The 17,738-nt window shown below is 40.4% G+C and overlaps 1 protein-coding gene across 1 annotated transcript; it reads right to left on the minus strand.

Moving 5' to 3' along the window:
* Positions 1-11,885: 11,885 nt before the first annotated feature.
* On the minus strand, positions 11,886-16,251 carry LOC100889503 (growth/differentiation factor 8). Its single transcript, XM_003730655.3, has 2 exons — positions 15,147-16,251; positions 11,886-12,899 (listed from the first exon to the last, which is right to left on the minus strand). The coding sequence occupies exons 1-2, from the start codon at positions 15,784-15,786 to the stop codon at positions 12,166-12,168; spliced, it is 1,374 nt and encodes a 457-aa protein (XP_003730703.2). The 5' UTR covers positions 15,787-16,251; the 3' UTR covers positions 11,886-12,165.
* Between the last annotated feature and the right edge of the window lie 1,487 nt (positions 16,252-17,738).

Here is a 17,738-nt window from a genome sequence, read left to right on the forward strand (position 1 = left end):
TCGTGCGCCAAAGAAATGTTAACTTACCCATTGGCTTGCCAAAAAAGCACTAAAATGTCAAACTTTTTCCCCCTTCATTTCCCTTTTGGATGTTCTCCAAAACCTGAAAACTAGAACTCATATTATACTGAACGCCCTAAAATGATAGAAATTTTAAAGCAATATTTATGAATAAACAAGCCGTGCCTAATGAAATACGGCCCCAAATTTATTCCAATAACGCCCCAACTTGAAAGTGCTCATATCGGACCATTGACTGCCATGGTAACATTGTTTTATTAGAGCTCTTATCTTTATCTCTTTGTGTTTGCAACCGTTGCTAAGTTCTATTCTGCTTTATATGATTGAGGGAAGATACTCAGAGCTGTTGCTTCCGTGTGGGTGCCCATGATAATTAATTATCTTCTAGGCCTTTCCTTCACCTCATCCTGATACAATGAATGTTTCGGTCGTCATGTTTTTCTGGGATTAAACCCATCGCCCCAAAATGATTGCATGACAAGGCATTTTCCCCATAGAAGAATACCGATTTGAAAGAATGGAACGATTAATTTCGTAATAAAAAAACTTTAAGGGTTCCGAAACGCTTGGAAGGATAGTCCTTCATGATAGAGCATGCTGATCTTGTGATGTTTGATTTCCTTGTATTATGTTAGAATGTGATTTGTAACATGTGCAGATAATGGGGTAGAATTAAGACTCTAAAGAAAGAACGTAGTGTTCCGTAGTGTGGAAGCATGGTTAACACAGTGTGGAGACAATGTGTACATAGTGTGGAAAAATTGTTAACACAGTGTGGAGACAATGTGTACATAGTGTGGACACATTGTTAACACAGTGTGGACACATTGTGAACACAGTGTGGACACATTGTGCTCACAGTGTGGAAGCAATGTGAACACAGTGTGGAAATATTGTGCTCACATTATCTAAAATATTAATACAATTTTGAAACGGTGTGCTCTCGTGTATGTAAAGTGTGTACACGGTATGGAAACAGTGCGGAAAATGTGAAAACTATATGGAAAGTGTGAACAGAATTGGAACTGTGAACATGTGGCAACAGTGTTCCACAGTGTGGAGACTGTCACAAGTCTATATCGATGCATATGTCACTATGTGATAGGTTCCCTGTGTTGACACAGTGCCAGTCTGGGTCACAGAGTATGGGTATAGTGTGAACGCATTGTTTGCATAATTCTTTGGTGTCAACGTTCTTTGGTGTCAACACTATGAATGTGTTTCAAATCTTCTATATCTTCTACAAATGTGTGACAATATAGATGGAAGCAGAAAGAGATCTGTATTTCGTTTATGGAAATGAAGAAACAATTGAATTATTTGTATATGTGTCTTACATAAAACGATATCTTGATATTAGTATGCCAATGCAATCGAGAGTGAATTGATAATGTTTTTCTTTTCACATCATGGTTGCGGTACTCAAGTCGAGAACATATCTTCTTACGTACTAATGGTACATATGTGAAAGGATTCTTTCATTTGTATGTCTATTATATGTCTTATTATATCATGGTGTTGGCATTAATAGCAAGTGTAGTGATTTTTTCCATTATATTCACGAGACGCTTCTGTGCAAGAAATTATTATCAAGCCTTTTTATAAATTCAGTATTTATTAGCTTTTAAAGCTTCGTATTTATTCAACTTAAAAACATGTCGCTCAAACGCGAATCAAAATAAACTATGTTTTTATGCCACTGTGCTTTTGTGTGACAGACGTGCCAATGTAATTGGCGAAAAAGAAGTAATATCAGTTTGCAACTTATAATACACACATTCATATATTTTTTTTAATTCTGTGTATTAAAGCTGTCTTGAGGTACGGTACGGAACCTTGAAATTTACAGGAATTAGTCATCAAAATGTCTTCCAATGTTATTTGATGACCACTATCCTCATTTGATGACGTATAAACCATGTAGTCAACATGAAACGAACAACAAATATATAAATTGCTTTGATTTGCAAGTTGCCTGACAAGGCAGTCTGAAATCAAGGGTCATTGAAGGAGAAAAACAAACGTTTGCAAAACATGTTTATTATTTTTATCATATGCCGTATATACCACTTTGTAATACGTTGCACAGCAAATGTGATTAATATGTGCTAGTTTCGTATCCTAAAAATAGACCGATGAGTTATTTAGGGTAACTACATGGGCTCAGTGGCGGATCTAGAATGCTCTGTTCGGATGGGCGGGGGGGGGGGGGGGCACAACTGAAAATCTCTGATAGCCGCACCCCCTCTCCAAATGGAGAAAGGGTAATATAATTTCTGTTGTGGATTAGAGGGGGGGGGGGGGGCTTCCACAATCAAAACTTACTGCCAGTTTTTGTGTACTTAGGTATGCCAAATTGTTTGTTATTTCGGGAGGGGGCTAGTGCCCCTGTGCCCCTAGATCCACCATCTTGACGGCAATGTTAAATAATAGCCTGGATAAATGTATGAAGTACAAGGTTTGTTTTCAAATGTTTCACAACGGAAATGATCTAGCCGCAAGATGTGCTGTGTTTGCGATACCGTGTTTGGTTCAGGGCTGATAAAAGGGTGACGATCAGCCATTACAATAGGAGGAAGATTATGCCTGTATAATTAAAGTGTACTAATCGCCAAAACCTTTTCTTATTTTGATATAAGGGTTGTCATGACTTTATGCTATATTCAAAATATGAGCTTCAAATATTACTTCTACAAAGAGATATTGTAATTGAAATACATTATCAGTGACCAATTAATGAAACGTCTCGTTGAGTAAACTCGCACGCACTCGCATAAATCGGGCTGCTATACGTACACGTTGGGTTTTACGTTATCCTTTATTTTCTTCATACTCCTTAACCGTTTAACCCATAGAATACCAGGTAAAGTGTTAGATTGAATTTTAAACATCTAGATATTTATAATATTTTTTAATGCGGTTAGTACACTTTAAAGGCACTTTACTGCTTACAGTTATTGGAGAGTTTGATCTATAAGATCTATAAGAATAATATTTGTGGCTATGGGGTTCTTTAGTTTGTATGTGTGTGTGTGTGTGGGGGGGAGGGGGGGCTTTGTAGGTTGGTACTTGGTAGTGATCCGGCACAACTATCTCGTTATTGACCCAGGGATCAGCTGTTCGAGTCCCTGGGGGTGGTTTTCCAGGGATACTTGTCCAGGACTGTCCGCAGTCACCTCAAACAGGGGATGCCTAGATTGAAGGGAGGTCAGGACCACATTGTCCGGGTTAATTTTGTACGAGGGATATAGTTGTCCTATCATGCCTACAGGTAGTTGAACTAGGTTACCTGGGGTAGATTTTCCTAGGGGTTACTCTGTCCAGTCTCGTTCTAGGACCAGTGCAAATTTCCGGGGGTGTGTACCGGAAGTGGTAGTCCATGTGCTGGCTGTTCTCGGCTCGCGTTAATACATCCACTCTAACACTCATCTTCACCCCGAACAGTCCATGTGAAAATATGCTGTACAAAATGAGTGACCCCAACGTCCAAGCGTCCTACATTTATTTTTGTTCTACATAATTTTTAGAACGGAAACAGGAAAAGGCTGTATGAGGAAATCATAACAGTGGAAGAAAAATGGTCCTATATACACAAAGTCCGTGAGGCCCATTTTCCCCGGATACCTTATGCTAATGCGACCCTGGGAATCTCTAGACCTAACGTATACATAATTAAGCAAGTAAAGCGAAAGAAATATGCTACATTGATCTGAAAATTATACGAATTATAAATTGAAAAAATTGTCACTTTCTTTGTAACAGAGGTTAAACCCCATGGTTATGATATTTTTGAATTGACAAGATTTAGAGATATCAGAGTCTGATATTATACGTGGTTTCAGATGTTATTTATGGTACTTGCCATTGCGTTCAATCATTTCGGAATGTATACGCAGGCAAGCACATAAATGACAAGTTCATGTACCTAATAATGTGAACATTTTGATGAATATATGTTTTGAACTTAAAAAATGATATCGTTTGCATAGACTTGTATGTATGCCTTCGCCTTGATAAAGAAAATCATTTGAAATTAATTTCCACGATTAAATTTTTTATATATAATTCTTTCTAATGATGTGTTAATGATGCTGTCTTTTTTGTTGTTGCATGTTTATTTTCAAAACAGTGCATGTCAAAGAGAATAAAACGAGAGGTATGATCGAATGTGATTTAGTTTACAAGGAGATATTGAAATGGTAATGGCGGGGGGGGGGGGGGCGGGGGCGGGGGGTTGAGTGGCGTTCATACATCAATATACAAAATTTATCTTGGTCATGTTCTCTTTATCTTTATGAACGAAACGAGAAGGAGAGAGAGAGAGAGAGAGAGAGAGAGAGCGACAGAGAGAGAGAGAGAGAGGGGGGGGGAAGGGGGGGGGAGAACAGTGCAAAAGGTCCTTGCCAAACACTCGGCCCACATGGGCCTATGGGAATGGAGGGAAAAATTGAACTAATTTAAGTGGTGATACATTTTAGATGACGTCCACCCTGCTATTAAGTTGGTTTTAATACAAGAAGAAAATGAGATGAACTGGTCAGTGAAAGTTTCAACAAATTCAGATTGAAAAAAAGAAAGTTATGAAATTTTGAAATTTTGAAACCAAATTTAATATCAGGGTGGATTTCCCCTTTAAATTTCGGACAACACGTAGAATTTGTTTTGTACCTGAATTTCATAAACTTTTATTTCCTTCGTTTATTGAATCAAATAATACAACAACGTAAGGCCTACTTTTGTTTTGAACCGGTGTTAAAACTAGAACACACTATAAATGGATTGCCTTATTTCTTTGAGGATGTGAGGTGGCCTATAGAGGTGATGCATCGACCTGCGTTCTAATAATAGGCGTAGGACGGTGGGGGCTGAGGTGCCGCCCCTCCCAATTTTGAAAATGCCATTATCCGGGCAACGAGGCAAGATTATTTCAGTGTATTTATTATATCGAGTATTTGGATGACTAATTAGCGTTTTACCATGATAAGGCTTAACTTTTAGCAGCTGGGAAAATTGGTTTTCTGGCAAGAGGCACCAGCCCCCTAGTCAAAAAGGTGCCCTTATGCACATGGTTGTAACCAGAGTTATTTTCTACATATGGTGAACCAAGACACATTGTCGCAAGATACTTATGTAAAATCTATTCGAAAATGCTTTCATGTAATTTAGGTTAAATTGAATTTTTTGTGAAAAGAAGATTTTGTACAAAGGTTGCACAAGCGACGATACATTGGAAGGGTAGGGCATGATATGACGATACCCCCTAATCAAATGACAACCCTAAGAAAATTATTTAAAAATAATCGAGAGGAAAAGGAAGAAGAGAAAAGGAAAATAAACAAAGATGACACGTCCACTATACCAGTGCCCACTCAGAAATGCCTTCATTTAAATATTAACGTTTCGTAGTCGCCTGTTGTAAATGATCGTAACTGGTGATGCGAAGGTCGTTGTTTTTATTTTCGGCATGAAATTCACGACCCAAAACGAATGATTTTACATTGCTTCGCTTCACACAGGTGTACAAGTTTGTACCAGGGATATAAACTCACATATCCCTGTTTGTACCAAGATTTTCTGGGTATTTGAATAGCATGTGCGCACCTCAATACTGGCTGGAATGCCCTCCAGTGGAGTGGAGATGGTGCACATTACCTGCGGAAAGGCAGTTGAATCCAAATACAGTTGTAATATATAAAGCACCTAACAACACAGTTTGGCTAGGAAGGATTAGACCTCCCTGCATGGTCACTGACAGGTGGTCAGCTCTCAATTAACATAATTAATCGTAAATTGCGGGTAACACACACACGCACATATAGTTTGCAAGAATCTTCAGTCAATTGAAGGAGGCAGACTGAATCAGAAGAAGAAAAAGAAAAAGGAGATCATGGGGGACCAAATGGTCACCGATTGAGCATTGTTTGCTACATAGAGGGCGCAAATAGCTATAAGTAGTGCAGTCGGGCTTTAAGCGCTTTTCTATTGTTACAATTATTATCGTCGAAACTACTCCTTTAACTTTGAGGCGTGTGTTTTTGCCCTATTTCTTTTTTCTTTTTTCTATACCTTCAGATGACCGAATTCAGTCTCGACTACATCTAGTCGACTATCAACTATCCCGGATATGTTTACCATAATGGTGTTTACTGGCAATCAGAATAAGATCGCAAACGCAGCTGTGGAGATGTATATATTTAGTTTGCTCTAATTATGCTAACAGGATATACAGCGGAGAAATAGATTCTTTCTTTTAAAGAACAAACTACAATCCGGATTCAGAATTATTGACCGGGAAGCACAGGTCTCAAAGTGACTTCCAAAATATATAGATATATATATGTATGTTTAAAATAAAACAAAACACACCAAACGATAGGCAAATAAAGAATAAAAAAATAATAATAATAGAATCCAACAACAGCAACAACAACAAGAACAAGAAAGCAACAACAATCTTTTTACTTTTATAGTCATTATTATATTTTAACATTCTGTGAAAATCTACAGCCTGTTTGAAAAGATCCTCAACCATATTTCCACCTCTTAAATATCTGACAGGCAAGGACTATCATGAGAGGAATGAAAGATAAGGTGAGGGGTGTTAACGAATACATTTATGATGCCCCAGATCCGCCACTTCGCTATCCTCGCTATTTCTAGATCTCTGGGTGGGGTGGGGTGGGATGCTAGTGGGGTGGGGTTGGGGGTTGGTGACAGCTTATATTTTGTAAGTACACATTTCGTCGGTACGCGTGAGTTTTCTCCGTTAAAAATATCATTACATTAATAATGAAATTGAAATATAACATCATTATTTAAATACATGTTAATAACCGACATTATAGGCCTATCGGTTTAACTTTTCAATTCTGCTTGCCTGAATAAAGAGCCAGTACACCCCGAAAAAGTATGAAAATAAAATTTAAAAACAAGATGAAAAGAAATAGTCTTTGGGCTACAAAAAATACGAAATTTGTGTGCCTTCCGAATCCTTCATATTTTTTTTTCTTCTCCGTCTCTCTAAAAAGACTTCTCGTAAATTTAATTGCGGGTTTTGGTCCTTTTGCCTCTGTACTCTCCTCCCCCTCCCCCACCCCCCCCTGTATAATATGTTTTACACGCAATATCACTGACATGATGACACTCCATGGTGGACCATTCAGTCCATATACTAACCTGGTCTAGTGTTAAACATGAACCTATAAACTATAAGGGAAATTATCTATATTATTGACTTGGGAAACAAGTCCAGTCATTTTGTTATTCGCTTATTATAGTAGCACCTGTTTACATATCATGTTTCCCTCAATTCAACATCACTAAATAATATATTTTTCTTTCACAACATTTTGATTTATAGATGTCTGAAATCGACATTTCCATGTGCTCTGGAAGGGCAGTAAACTATCACTGGTTGACGTCATGGATTGTCAAAAAGTGCATATTTGTCGGACAGGTGAGAGCAAAGAAAATATGCGTATCCAGAGAGAGATGGGGAGAGAGAGAGAGAGAGAGAGAGAGAGAGAGAGAGAGAGGGGGGTAAAAAGGGTGGTGGTAAGTAGAAGGATCTACAGGAGAACGAGACCGACAATGAGGAATAAAAGGAACAGGTTACAACATAAAAGGTGTGGGTGTATGTGTATGGGTGTGCGTCGGGGAGTGTATGTGGGTGTTTGCAAGGATGTGTTTGTGAGAGAGAAAGAGATAGAGAGGGTGAGAGAGACAGATAGAGAGAGGGAGAGAGAGAGGGGGAGATAGAGAGAGAGGGGGAGATAGAGAGAGAGAGAGAGAGAAAGAGGGAGAGAGAGAGAAAGAAGGGGGAGAAGGAAACCGAGAAGGGAACCTGCTAACCTCATTATTTCACTCCTTCCTTGTCAACGTGCAAGAATGTTTTGGAAATCATAATATTTGTTCAGCCACCTGGTCTCCCTGCGATATGATTTACACCACGTCAAACATATTTTCCCTTTACTTTCCTTAATGTTTCTATCTCGAGAAAAACAACGGCAGGACTTCAAATAATCAGACATCCCCTGTTGAAACATGACTTTAACAGGTCGTAACAAAATGAAATGCGCTCCTTAGAGTATTAAAAAGCAATAAATCAAGGCAAAAAATCGTGGGATTGGACAGGAAACCGATAAAGAGAAAGGAAGAAAACAGCGAAAGAAAAAAAAATGGGAAAGACTTTTCAGTTGGTCAAAACGTGACCGGTAGAGTTGTTTGTCTGATATTGGCCGAGGCCTAGCTTTTTCTACTCGGCTCATTTGGAAGGGGAAACATTGTCATGGTTACCGTTATCTCTAAGATTATCTTTAAATATTCTCATATGTTTCATCATTATCATCGCCATCGTCGTCGGGTTTATAGATTTCTCTACATCATCTTCACGATCGCAACTTCATTATCCGTGTGTAGTCGTCATCTTTTTGTCATCGTTATCATTCTCATCATCTTCGTAATTTGTACCATCGTCAATGTCGTCAAAACTGTGATCATCCTCAGCATCATCATCGTCACCACCACCACCATCACCACCACCACCACCATCATCATCTCCACCACCACCACCGCCATTATCATCCCCACCACCACCATCATCATCATCATCACTATCATCACTATCATCACCATCATCATCATTACCACCACCATCACCAACATTGTAGTCATCATCATCACCACCATCATCACCACCATCACCATCATCATCACTATCATCATCATCATCACCATCACCATCATCACTATCATCATCATCATCATTACCATCATCATCACCATCATCACCATCATCACTATCATCATCATCATCAACATCATCATCATCATCGCCTCTATCATCATCATCATCATTACCACCACCACCCCAACATCGTCATCATCGCCGCCACCACCACCACCATCATCATCAACATCATCATCATCATCACCACCATCACCATCACTACCACCACCACCATCATTATCATCATCATTAAGATATTACAAGCCCCTTTGCCTGCTCCTATTTGAGTAACAATTGATAATTCCCTAAAAATACACGATATGTTGGAGATGAATCATTTAGAAAGCCGATTATAAAAGAGAAACAGACATACTAGCAATTGTGCTTTTGCTCATGACTTTATTGCAAAAATGGAAAAATGGAAAAGAATGACAAAATCAACATGTCAAAAATAGTTACTATAATGGAATGATTCTAATTAAACAGCGATAGTCATTTATCTTCTTCATCCATTATCTTTTTTCTTATCGTTTTCATTGCGCATACATATTTAAATTTCATGTTACACATTGCAAAATCACCTTTTCAACATTTTATTTTGCACCTATCCCATTTACACTCATGGTAAACCAACCAAAACCAACCAGACTATTTCTCTTCTTCCTTGTTTTGTGTTATTAGGTCTAACCTTTCAAAATACGACTGTTCATCATTTGTATATACGCTGCTTGTGAGTAAACAAACACCAATTTCTAAGAATTTTGAATGAATTTAGTTCAAACGGGTAACATACCTATCAAGTTAGTGGTATACTCTGTTAACAGATAATTATTTAAGCCTGTCCCTATAAATGATACATAAAATAAAATAAATTGACGCTCGCCATTATTGCAAAGCGTTTATATCGATAAAAAAACTATATCATCGAAATTACATTAGGCCTACATTAACATCTTAATATCTTTCTTCAGCTTATAAAATTATTCTAGTTATCGTCTTGATAATAATGAGTAGTAGCATAATAAACAGCACTGTTTATAAGCACTGCATGATTACCACAAACTCAGTCAGGCGCGTACGCAGGATTTTTTTCAAGGGGGGGGGGGGGGGGTTTAACATTTATAAATCGGGCCGAAAATTTCGCAACGACTCAGCCGACCGCTGATATAAGCGGGGGGGGGGGGGGGGGAGGGGGGGGGGGGGGGGAGGGGGGTGGGGGGGGGTTAGAGGACACTTTTTTTTTTTGGTCTCGAAATTTGAAAATTTGACATTTGGCTCCGTTGGGGGGGGGGGGGGTGTAAGGTCACCTTTTTAGGTCAGCCATGGGCATATTTTTATTTTTTTTTAAATATTTTTTTTAATAATTAAAAAAAAAAAAAATCCAAAGGGGGGGGGGGGGGGGAGGTTTACACACATAAAAATACCAAGGGGGGGGGGGGGGGGGGGAGGGTTTAACCCCCAACCCCACCCCCCTCCTGTGTACGCGCCTGAACTCAGTGGGATTAAAGCAGTAGACCGATATTTAAATGTAGTTTTAAAAAAATATGTAAAATGTAAAATTTTGTTCTTATGATTGAAAGCTCTTATAAGAACAGGCCGCGTATAAACAAGTGTAACATTGGAAAGAAATATACAAGTTGTATATATCTAGTATTATATACTTTTTGCATTTTAATACGTAGATGACTATCAATAATTATCTTGTCCTCATTCAGACAATATGCACAAAACATCGTTATACGAAGACAGGCAGTTTTACATTTTATAATGTACCGCTTAATAAATATACAGCTAGCATTATTTAGAGACTATGCCAAGTCTTTTTGTGTTGTTTAAAAGCCCACTGCACTACTTGTAGCTACCTGCGCCCTCTATATAACAAACAATGCCTAATCGGTGACCATTGGTCCCCCATGATCCTCTTTTTCTTATGTTAACTGAGAGCTGAGTTGATGAGATAACCACCTGTCCAGTGACCTTGCAGGGCGCTCTAATCCCTCTTGTAAAATATGGCAGATAAGCTTTAAGTTGTCGGTTTTAAGCCTATCTGCACTAGTTACGCCAGAAGGGATTAGAAATTCCTGCCTGGTCACTGGCAGGTGTTTCTCATCAAATCAGCTCTCAATTAACATACGAAAAAGGGGATCATGGGGGACCAACGGCTACCACTTAGGCATTGTTGGCTATATAGAGGGCGCAAGTAGCTACAAGTAGTGCAGTCCCGCTTTAAAAAAAAAATAACCCAAACATCAAAGAAAACCTGTGAAGTTTAAGAGAATATTACTATTTCTACTACTACTTCTACTACTACTTCTACTACTACTACTACTACTACTACTACTACTACTACTACTACTACTACTACTACATATTCCACTACTTCTAAGATAATGTTAATAATAATAACAGTAATAATAGTAATAAAAATAACAATAACAAAAACAATGATTATGATAATAATGATAATTATAATAACAACATGTTTTGACGCCAAATGTTAAATCTTGGAATTTTCCTCCCAAAATCTTAATTCTTGACAAGCAGTCCAAGACGCAACTAAGATACATGAACACATTGCTTCAGAACATGGCTGAAAAGTTTCTGCGAATCGAATTGAATAAACAAACCACTACATCAATCGATGGACAAAAATATATGTTAGCGATTGGTAGTGAAAATACATTCAATCGTGATGCAATATTGTATCATTACGAATATCATATTTATGAAAGCAAATCTATGAATATAGATGATGAAAATTTCAGTTTGCACGTAGAGCGATTCACACATAATGCCACACAGTGCTGTCACACACTATAAATAGTCCAACTTCAGATCACACTGGTTTGTCAGGTATGCAAGAAGGAATTACACCAAAGCTTTGCCGCCCTCTCCAGGCGTGTTCGTTCGGTCGTTCATCATTCGAATGCATAAAACCAGCAGTGGGGCTACCTACCTACCTAGGTAGCAGGTATTCATTTTTGGTATAATTATCTGATATCCAGGGTAACGACGTCGCTACAGCGAACGAGGGGACGCATACACCCGATCCCCCTATGAAATTGTGAAAGAACGGAAAGAGAGACAGATACAGTGATAGAGAGAAAGAGAGAGAGAGAGATGGGGGGGGGGGGGGGTGCCCTTGATTAAATCTTTCAATAATTTGTGGTTGTGGGCCAGAATATGAGAGAAATTCAGAGAAACGTATGTATATTTGCATATAAGTGTATATGGGTAGGTATATAGGCCAACTTGCCCACCCCCATCCCTAGATTTGAATAAATTCCTAACTGTAAAAAAAAAACACTTGCCTCAGGTTTAAGATGAAATGACGCTTGTGTATATCGGATGATTGATTTGTTAAATCCGGTATCCGGCACTGTCCGGTTGCGCAGCGCGCGCGCAGTTAAGCGGAGCTACGCACATCCGCATTCTCGTACCATCAGATTTGGTATTGTCCTGCGATAAATTGTGTCGTCACCGGATTTGATGAGCATTTGAACGTCACCGAGGCGCTTAGGTGTGCAACAAGGTAGGAGCCGCATGCGAAGGCTACTGTTGATCTGCCTCATAGTGTGCGCGTAGAAGATGCTGGAATGATTGAAGATGGGGCTAGTCCCCGAATCACACGACCCTCGGCAGTAGTTCAGTTGGATATTTGTCGGAGCAATGAGCCAACTCCAATTCAAATCGTCTCGATGGACGGAGAACGGCTGCAAGCAACAACCTGTCGGGTTATTTGATGTGCACTCGATCCCGCGGCGCGTACGCCGATGGTGAGTGTCTTCGCGCGTCATCATGTTGACCTCTAGAACAGCGCCGGCAGAGAGGTCGACGGTTTGTTGGGCAGGTTCTGAAATGACTTCCAATACTACCGCCGGTTCGCTGGCTGACCACCTAGTCGGTGACAAATCGATGCCGATCCAAGTCCCTAGTGATGCACTCTCCAAGCGATGGACACCAATGACATGGGTGCCGTAGTATTTTCGATGCAACCTCTGGATGACGAAAAGTGATCCCGTGGTGGCGCTCGACGAGTTGGCTAGGCCGAGCCAGAGTTTTCCCTTGACAGACTTGGCACGCTGAACGTCAGCAGGTATGGCGAAACTCAGTTTGACCGTGTGCTCGTTGCCATAGCCACCCATCTCACCTAGATGAGGTTACGGTGACGAAGAAGAAAAAGAAGAAAAAGAAAATAATGAAAAAAGAAAATGCACAACATTTTCTGTCTTTAACCAAAAGTCTGTTTATGAAAGTGTTAAAAGAAACACAACATAAGGAAGTTAGTAGGAAGGGCAATTACTAGTTACTACCAGACAATAAATACTTCCCAGAAAAACAAAATCACTCTCTGATAATCGCCCCCAAAAGCTACACCTGGACCCTATATGGCAATTTAATATAGCAAATGTTCAAATATCCACTCCAAAATGTCATCCCTAGGGGTGATGGGTGCAGGGAGGGGTGCAGAAGCTTTGACATTTAATGAAAGAAGATGATTCATTGAACCGCTCACGACTCTTAATCCTTGTCTGAATTAAAAGAAATGTGTCCATGTCTGCTCATTTTTTAATCTTCCTACGTCTTCTTACTTTTTTCTCTTCTTCTTTTTTTTGGGCCGGCGTTTTTTGTTTTTTTTTTGGGGGGGGGGGGATGGGGGACCGCCCCACCGCCCCCTGGTTACGCGCCTGTAATTGGACGCCGGAGAACACCCCCTCCCCCGATTGAAAAGTTATATGAGTTGATATTCAGGCATATATTTTTCTGTACGTTCAGTACCGTATGGGTTATATTTGCGAGGGCATAATTATTACAGTGTCACCATTGTCACCATTGTAAGGTGCCGAAAATGGTGGCTTGTTCGCTTCACTCGTTCGCAAGATTAGGCCTACCTAACTTGATATGAATTGATATTCCAGAGCCCTCAGGCTTAATATTATGCCCGTATTCCTGCCTCTCAAAGGTCTTTAATCACAGCTCGTCTATTAGCTATTTGCTTTGCTCTACATCTCTCTATATAGCTAGCGAGAGAGCCAGCGGGCCGACTTGGTTAAAGGCTGGATACACACTAGAGTGCGTTTACCGGCATTGTCACATTTTCTTTCATCGCACATTACTATGCCTCCAGGCAAAAAGGCCAAGCTTCTGATATTTTTCGGGATAAAAGCCATCTCCCCATTGCACAATCAACCTCTCCGGGAGCCTAATACCCCCCCCCCCCACACCCCGGGGTCGGAGGGACCGCATTCGTGTTCCCAAAATCTCCGGTAAAGGGGTACTTTTGGCGCGACAAAGTCCGGCCCGAGAATTGTATTTAAAAAAGGGGTGTATTATTTTGACTTTTCACTCGGAGATTTATTTAAAAAAGGGGTGTTTTATTTCTCTCTCTCTTTGGATTCCTGAGAAATTTAAAAAAGGGGGTTATAAAATATCTTGAATTTCATAGATAGGGGGTTACATTTAGCAGTGTTCTGGATTAGGGGAGGGGGGTCACCAAGGCAGGAAAAGCCCGCGAAAGGGGTGTTCAGAAATGTTGACAGCCCTGAGATAGGGGGTGCTTTCAAAGGGAGGGACAAGGCATACGCGTACCCTAAATAACAATGAGTGGGGGGGGGGGGGGGCGGGGCCTAATAGCGGCGCGGAGGGTGGGATGCCGGACAAAGATCGTCAATATTTTTTCCGACATTGATCGGAAATACATTATTTCGTGAATAATTAGGAAAGATCTGAAGCATCTTATAACCTAATGACTTTTACGGTTTTAAGAAATAAGACGATGTGTTACCATTTTCAAACAGCGAAGGAGTTCACAAGTGTTATTTATATATGTATAACAAGGTATAACAGTTCCAACATTACTGAACATCAAATTACTGAAAGACCGACTGTGAAATATGAATTCAAATGTGACAACCCAGCTTTTCCTTGCGAACCTCCTATGTAATCTTCGTAAGATATAGTGCAATAACTTTTTAGCACACGATTTTTCTAAGCTGTTGAAAATAGAGAAAGTGTAGTAATCTGTTAACAGCACTGCCTCAATAACAAGGAGAGCTGTGTACATGTATGCTCCACAAAACATGATCGAATCGAAACAGGTACATACGGTACAAAACAAAGAAAAACAACCAACATGAATCTATTTCTACAACAATTTTTTTCTGCACAAAATATTGTCAACGTTCAAAAAGGGCATCTCGAAGAGGTGCTCGACGGACAGTTATTGATCTTATAAAATGGGGAGTTGCTAAGAGGGCAAAAGGTTTAATTTCGCTCTCCAAAGATTATCCAACCTAAATAACACAGTGAATATTTTCACTCGCTCACAAGCGAAGCATAATTTTTTGCTCTATGCACAAGCAAAAAAAAGAAAGAAACGTTATAGACGATAACTTACCTGCAACACCTACTATCAGTTGCTTGTTGGTTTTCTCGATGTCATGTTTGAAATCTTCGTCGTCCTCCGGTTCGTCCTTTTCTGATTCGCTAAAGATCCTTTCAATGACCTTTGGGTCAACGCTCGGGGCATCAGCTTTGACAAGTGGCGGGGATTCAAGATGCAGGGCCTCTAGAATGTTTCTTTTGAGGGTCTGGATGCGGTATTCCTTCTCAGCCGCTGACATCATCGGTGACCTCGGCTCCTGGTCGTCGACATCGGTTTTAATTTGATTCCGCATGCGACAACTCGGGCAAAATGACATGTCCAGCGACGATGACGACGCTGCAAATGAAGATGGCGTTACAGGTTCCGATGATGGGGTCAATGAACCCCCTGGTGAATTATTTGACGGAGATGATGACGTCTGGATTAACGGTAGATGATTCGAACCCGCCGACGACATCGGCGACGGGGTTGACGCCTCGGTCGAGCGGCGTATCTCACGATGAGGCGACTCATGAATATCGTTGCCTCCGAATATCCGCAGCTTTGGCCAGGCTGTGAGGCGAGTGGGAGAAGCCGAGAGATGGATGCAGTTGCATAGCAACACAAAACAGAGGATGCATAACTGGGAGGGATGCGAACGGGTAGGGCACATATTTGATGTTTACAGATTCCAAAAGAGTAGAAGGAGAATAGATCAGTTATTCCAAAGTTGGAATCGATGCAGAGATGAACTACACAATTTTCGACACACTTTCGCTAAACTATCTCACTACGATAATATGTTGATATTTGATTCTCACATCGGGATGCTCATGGAGCTATGTTAACACAAAACACAAGTATGACTTTGACATCCGACACATCCAAACTGCTACCATACTGTGATGGCATACTCGTGTTGATTAGGAACATGTCTTAGGTGAGGACAAGGTGCGATGAAACAATGAAACTCCTAAGCATTCATGTCTCTCGCTTACGACTCGCAACGGCCAAGTGAAACAGCAAGAGGCGCGCATTCCGCTTTAGATTTTTTTTGCCAAATGTTTTTCACCTTGATCGCTTTTTACGTCGTCGCCCACCCCATTTCTCTCCTCTTTAACTCGTTGTTATGATGACAATTGGGCGAGTTGAAAGACAAGCGGGCCGTGTAGCATTGATCAAGACCGGGGTTGAAAGAAGAGAGCGGGAGAGAGAGGAGAGATGGAGCGAGAGGGGTGGGGTGCGGATCGATGTTACGACTATATACACGTGATGGAAAGTGACGATTGATATTTATGAGTTTTACGATTTTTTTCCATTCTGCTACATACCATCACGTTACGTGAAGGCTGTCCCGTGAGGTAGCAATGACAGCCGTAGTACATTATTGCGCACCTTAACCCTTAGAGATGACAAGCGAAACAGATTACACCTTCCTATTGTTACAGATAGACATAAGAAGAAGAGAAAGAGAGAATGAGAGAGAGAGAGAGAGAGAGAGAGAGTGTGTGTGTGTGTGTGAGAGAGAGAGAGAGAGAGAGAGTGAGTGAGAGAGAGAGAGAGTGAGAGAGAGCGAGCGAGAGAGAGAGTGTGAGAGAGAGTGTGTGTGTGTGTGTGCAAAAATGAGAACAATAGGATGTGAGACAATAAGTAGGGATGCGGAAAAGACAGCGCCGAAGGAGGAAAGGGGAGCGTCCTTCCGTTGAGTAGTTCGTACATCAAAACAGGGAGTTAGATCAAAACTACAAACTATTCATTATGCTCAATGCGTTGGGCGTTGGGCGTTGGCTCACACATTATTTGGGGATGGAGGGGGGGGGGGGGTATTTTTTTTTTTATATAGAAAGTTGCCTACACGTTTGCCACAAACTTTACAACATGTAACAATAAACGTTTCTCCTTTTTTTTTTGAATTTTACCGACAACAAAATATACCAGTCTCTAAGTTATACTGAGAAAATGCAGAGAGAAAAGAATGGGCAAACGAAAAGAGCGTTATTGAGAAAGCGGGAGCTGAAAAGGGACATGTTAAAATCTATATGATTGAACACAGAGACATTGTACCTGCAGATCATTCCTATAATGTACACAAAAACGTAGCTCTAAAAGTTTAACATCAACCCCACCTATTTCCCAGCTTCAGCAAACAGAACAAACAAAGGAACCTCATGATCTGGAAGCAAATTTTAAAATTGAGGGTAATCACATTACGTCGTCATTTCAGTTTAAATTTGCTTCAACCACAAACGAAGGGAGGCAAAGTAAACTCGGGGGAGAAGAAAATGAGAGATGGATAGAATTATAGGGACCACGTCTCTTGATTGCCAGAAGGGCGTTACCCCAGTGGTAAACCTCTTTGGTTAACGCCCTTCTGGCTCCTAGAAGAATCGCGGAGCTACGTGTAGAAGTAGAAAAACATCCTTGTGGTTGGCAGTCGTACATTGAAGATGGGTCTCCCTGATCAAAACAACATTTTAGCGGTCAAACCGCAAAAGTTCAAACTCGAGCCATGAAACACAGGGTCTCCAACATTCTTCCAATAAAAAAAACCTCGATTTTCAAAACGATGGCTTAACAGTAAGGTTGGTTTTGTTGTTGGCCTGATTGGGTTAATATTCCCCCGTT

The sequence above is a fragment of the Strongylocentrotus purpuratus genome, unplaced genomic scaffold, assembly GCF_000002235.5.
Source record: "Strongylocentrotus purpuratus isolate Spur 01 unplaced genomic scaffold, Spur_5.0 spur5_scaffold_3, whole genome shotgun sequence".
Lineage (NCBI taxonomy): Eukaryota > Metazoa > Echinodermata > Echinoidea > Camarodonta > Strongylocentrotidae > Strongylocentrotus > Strongylocentrotus purpuratus.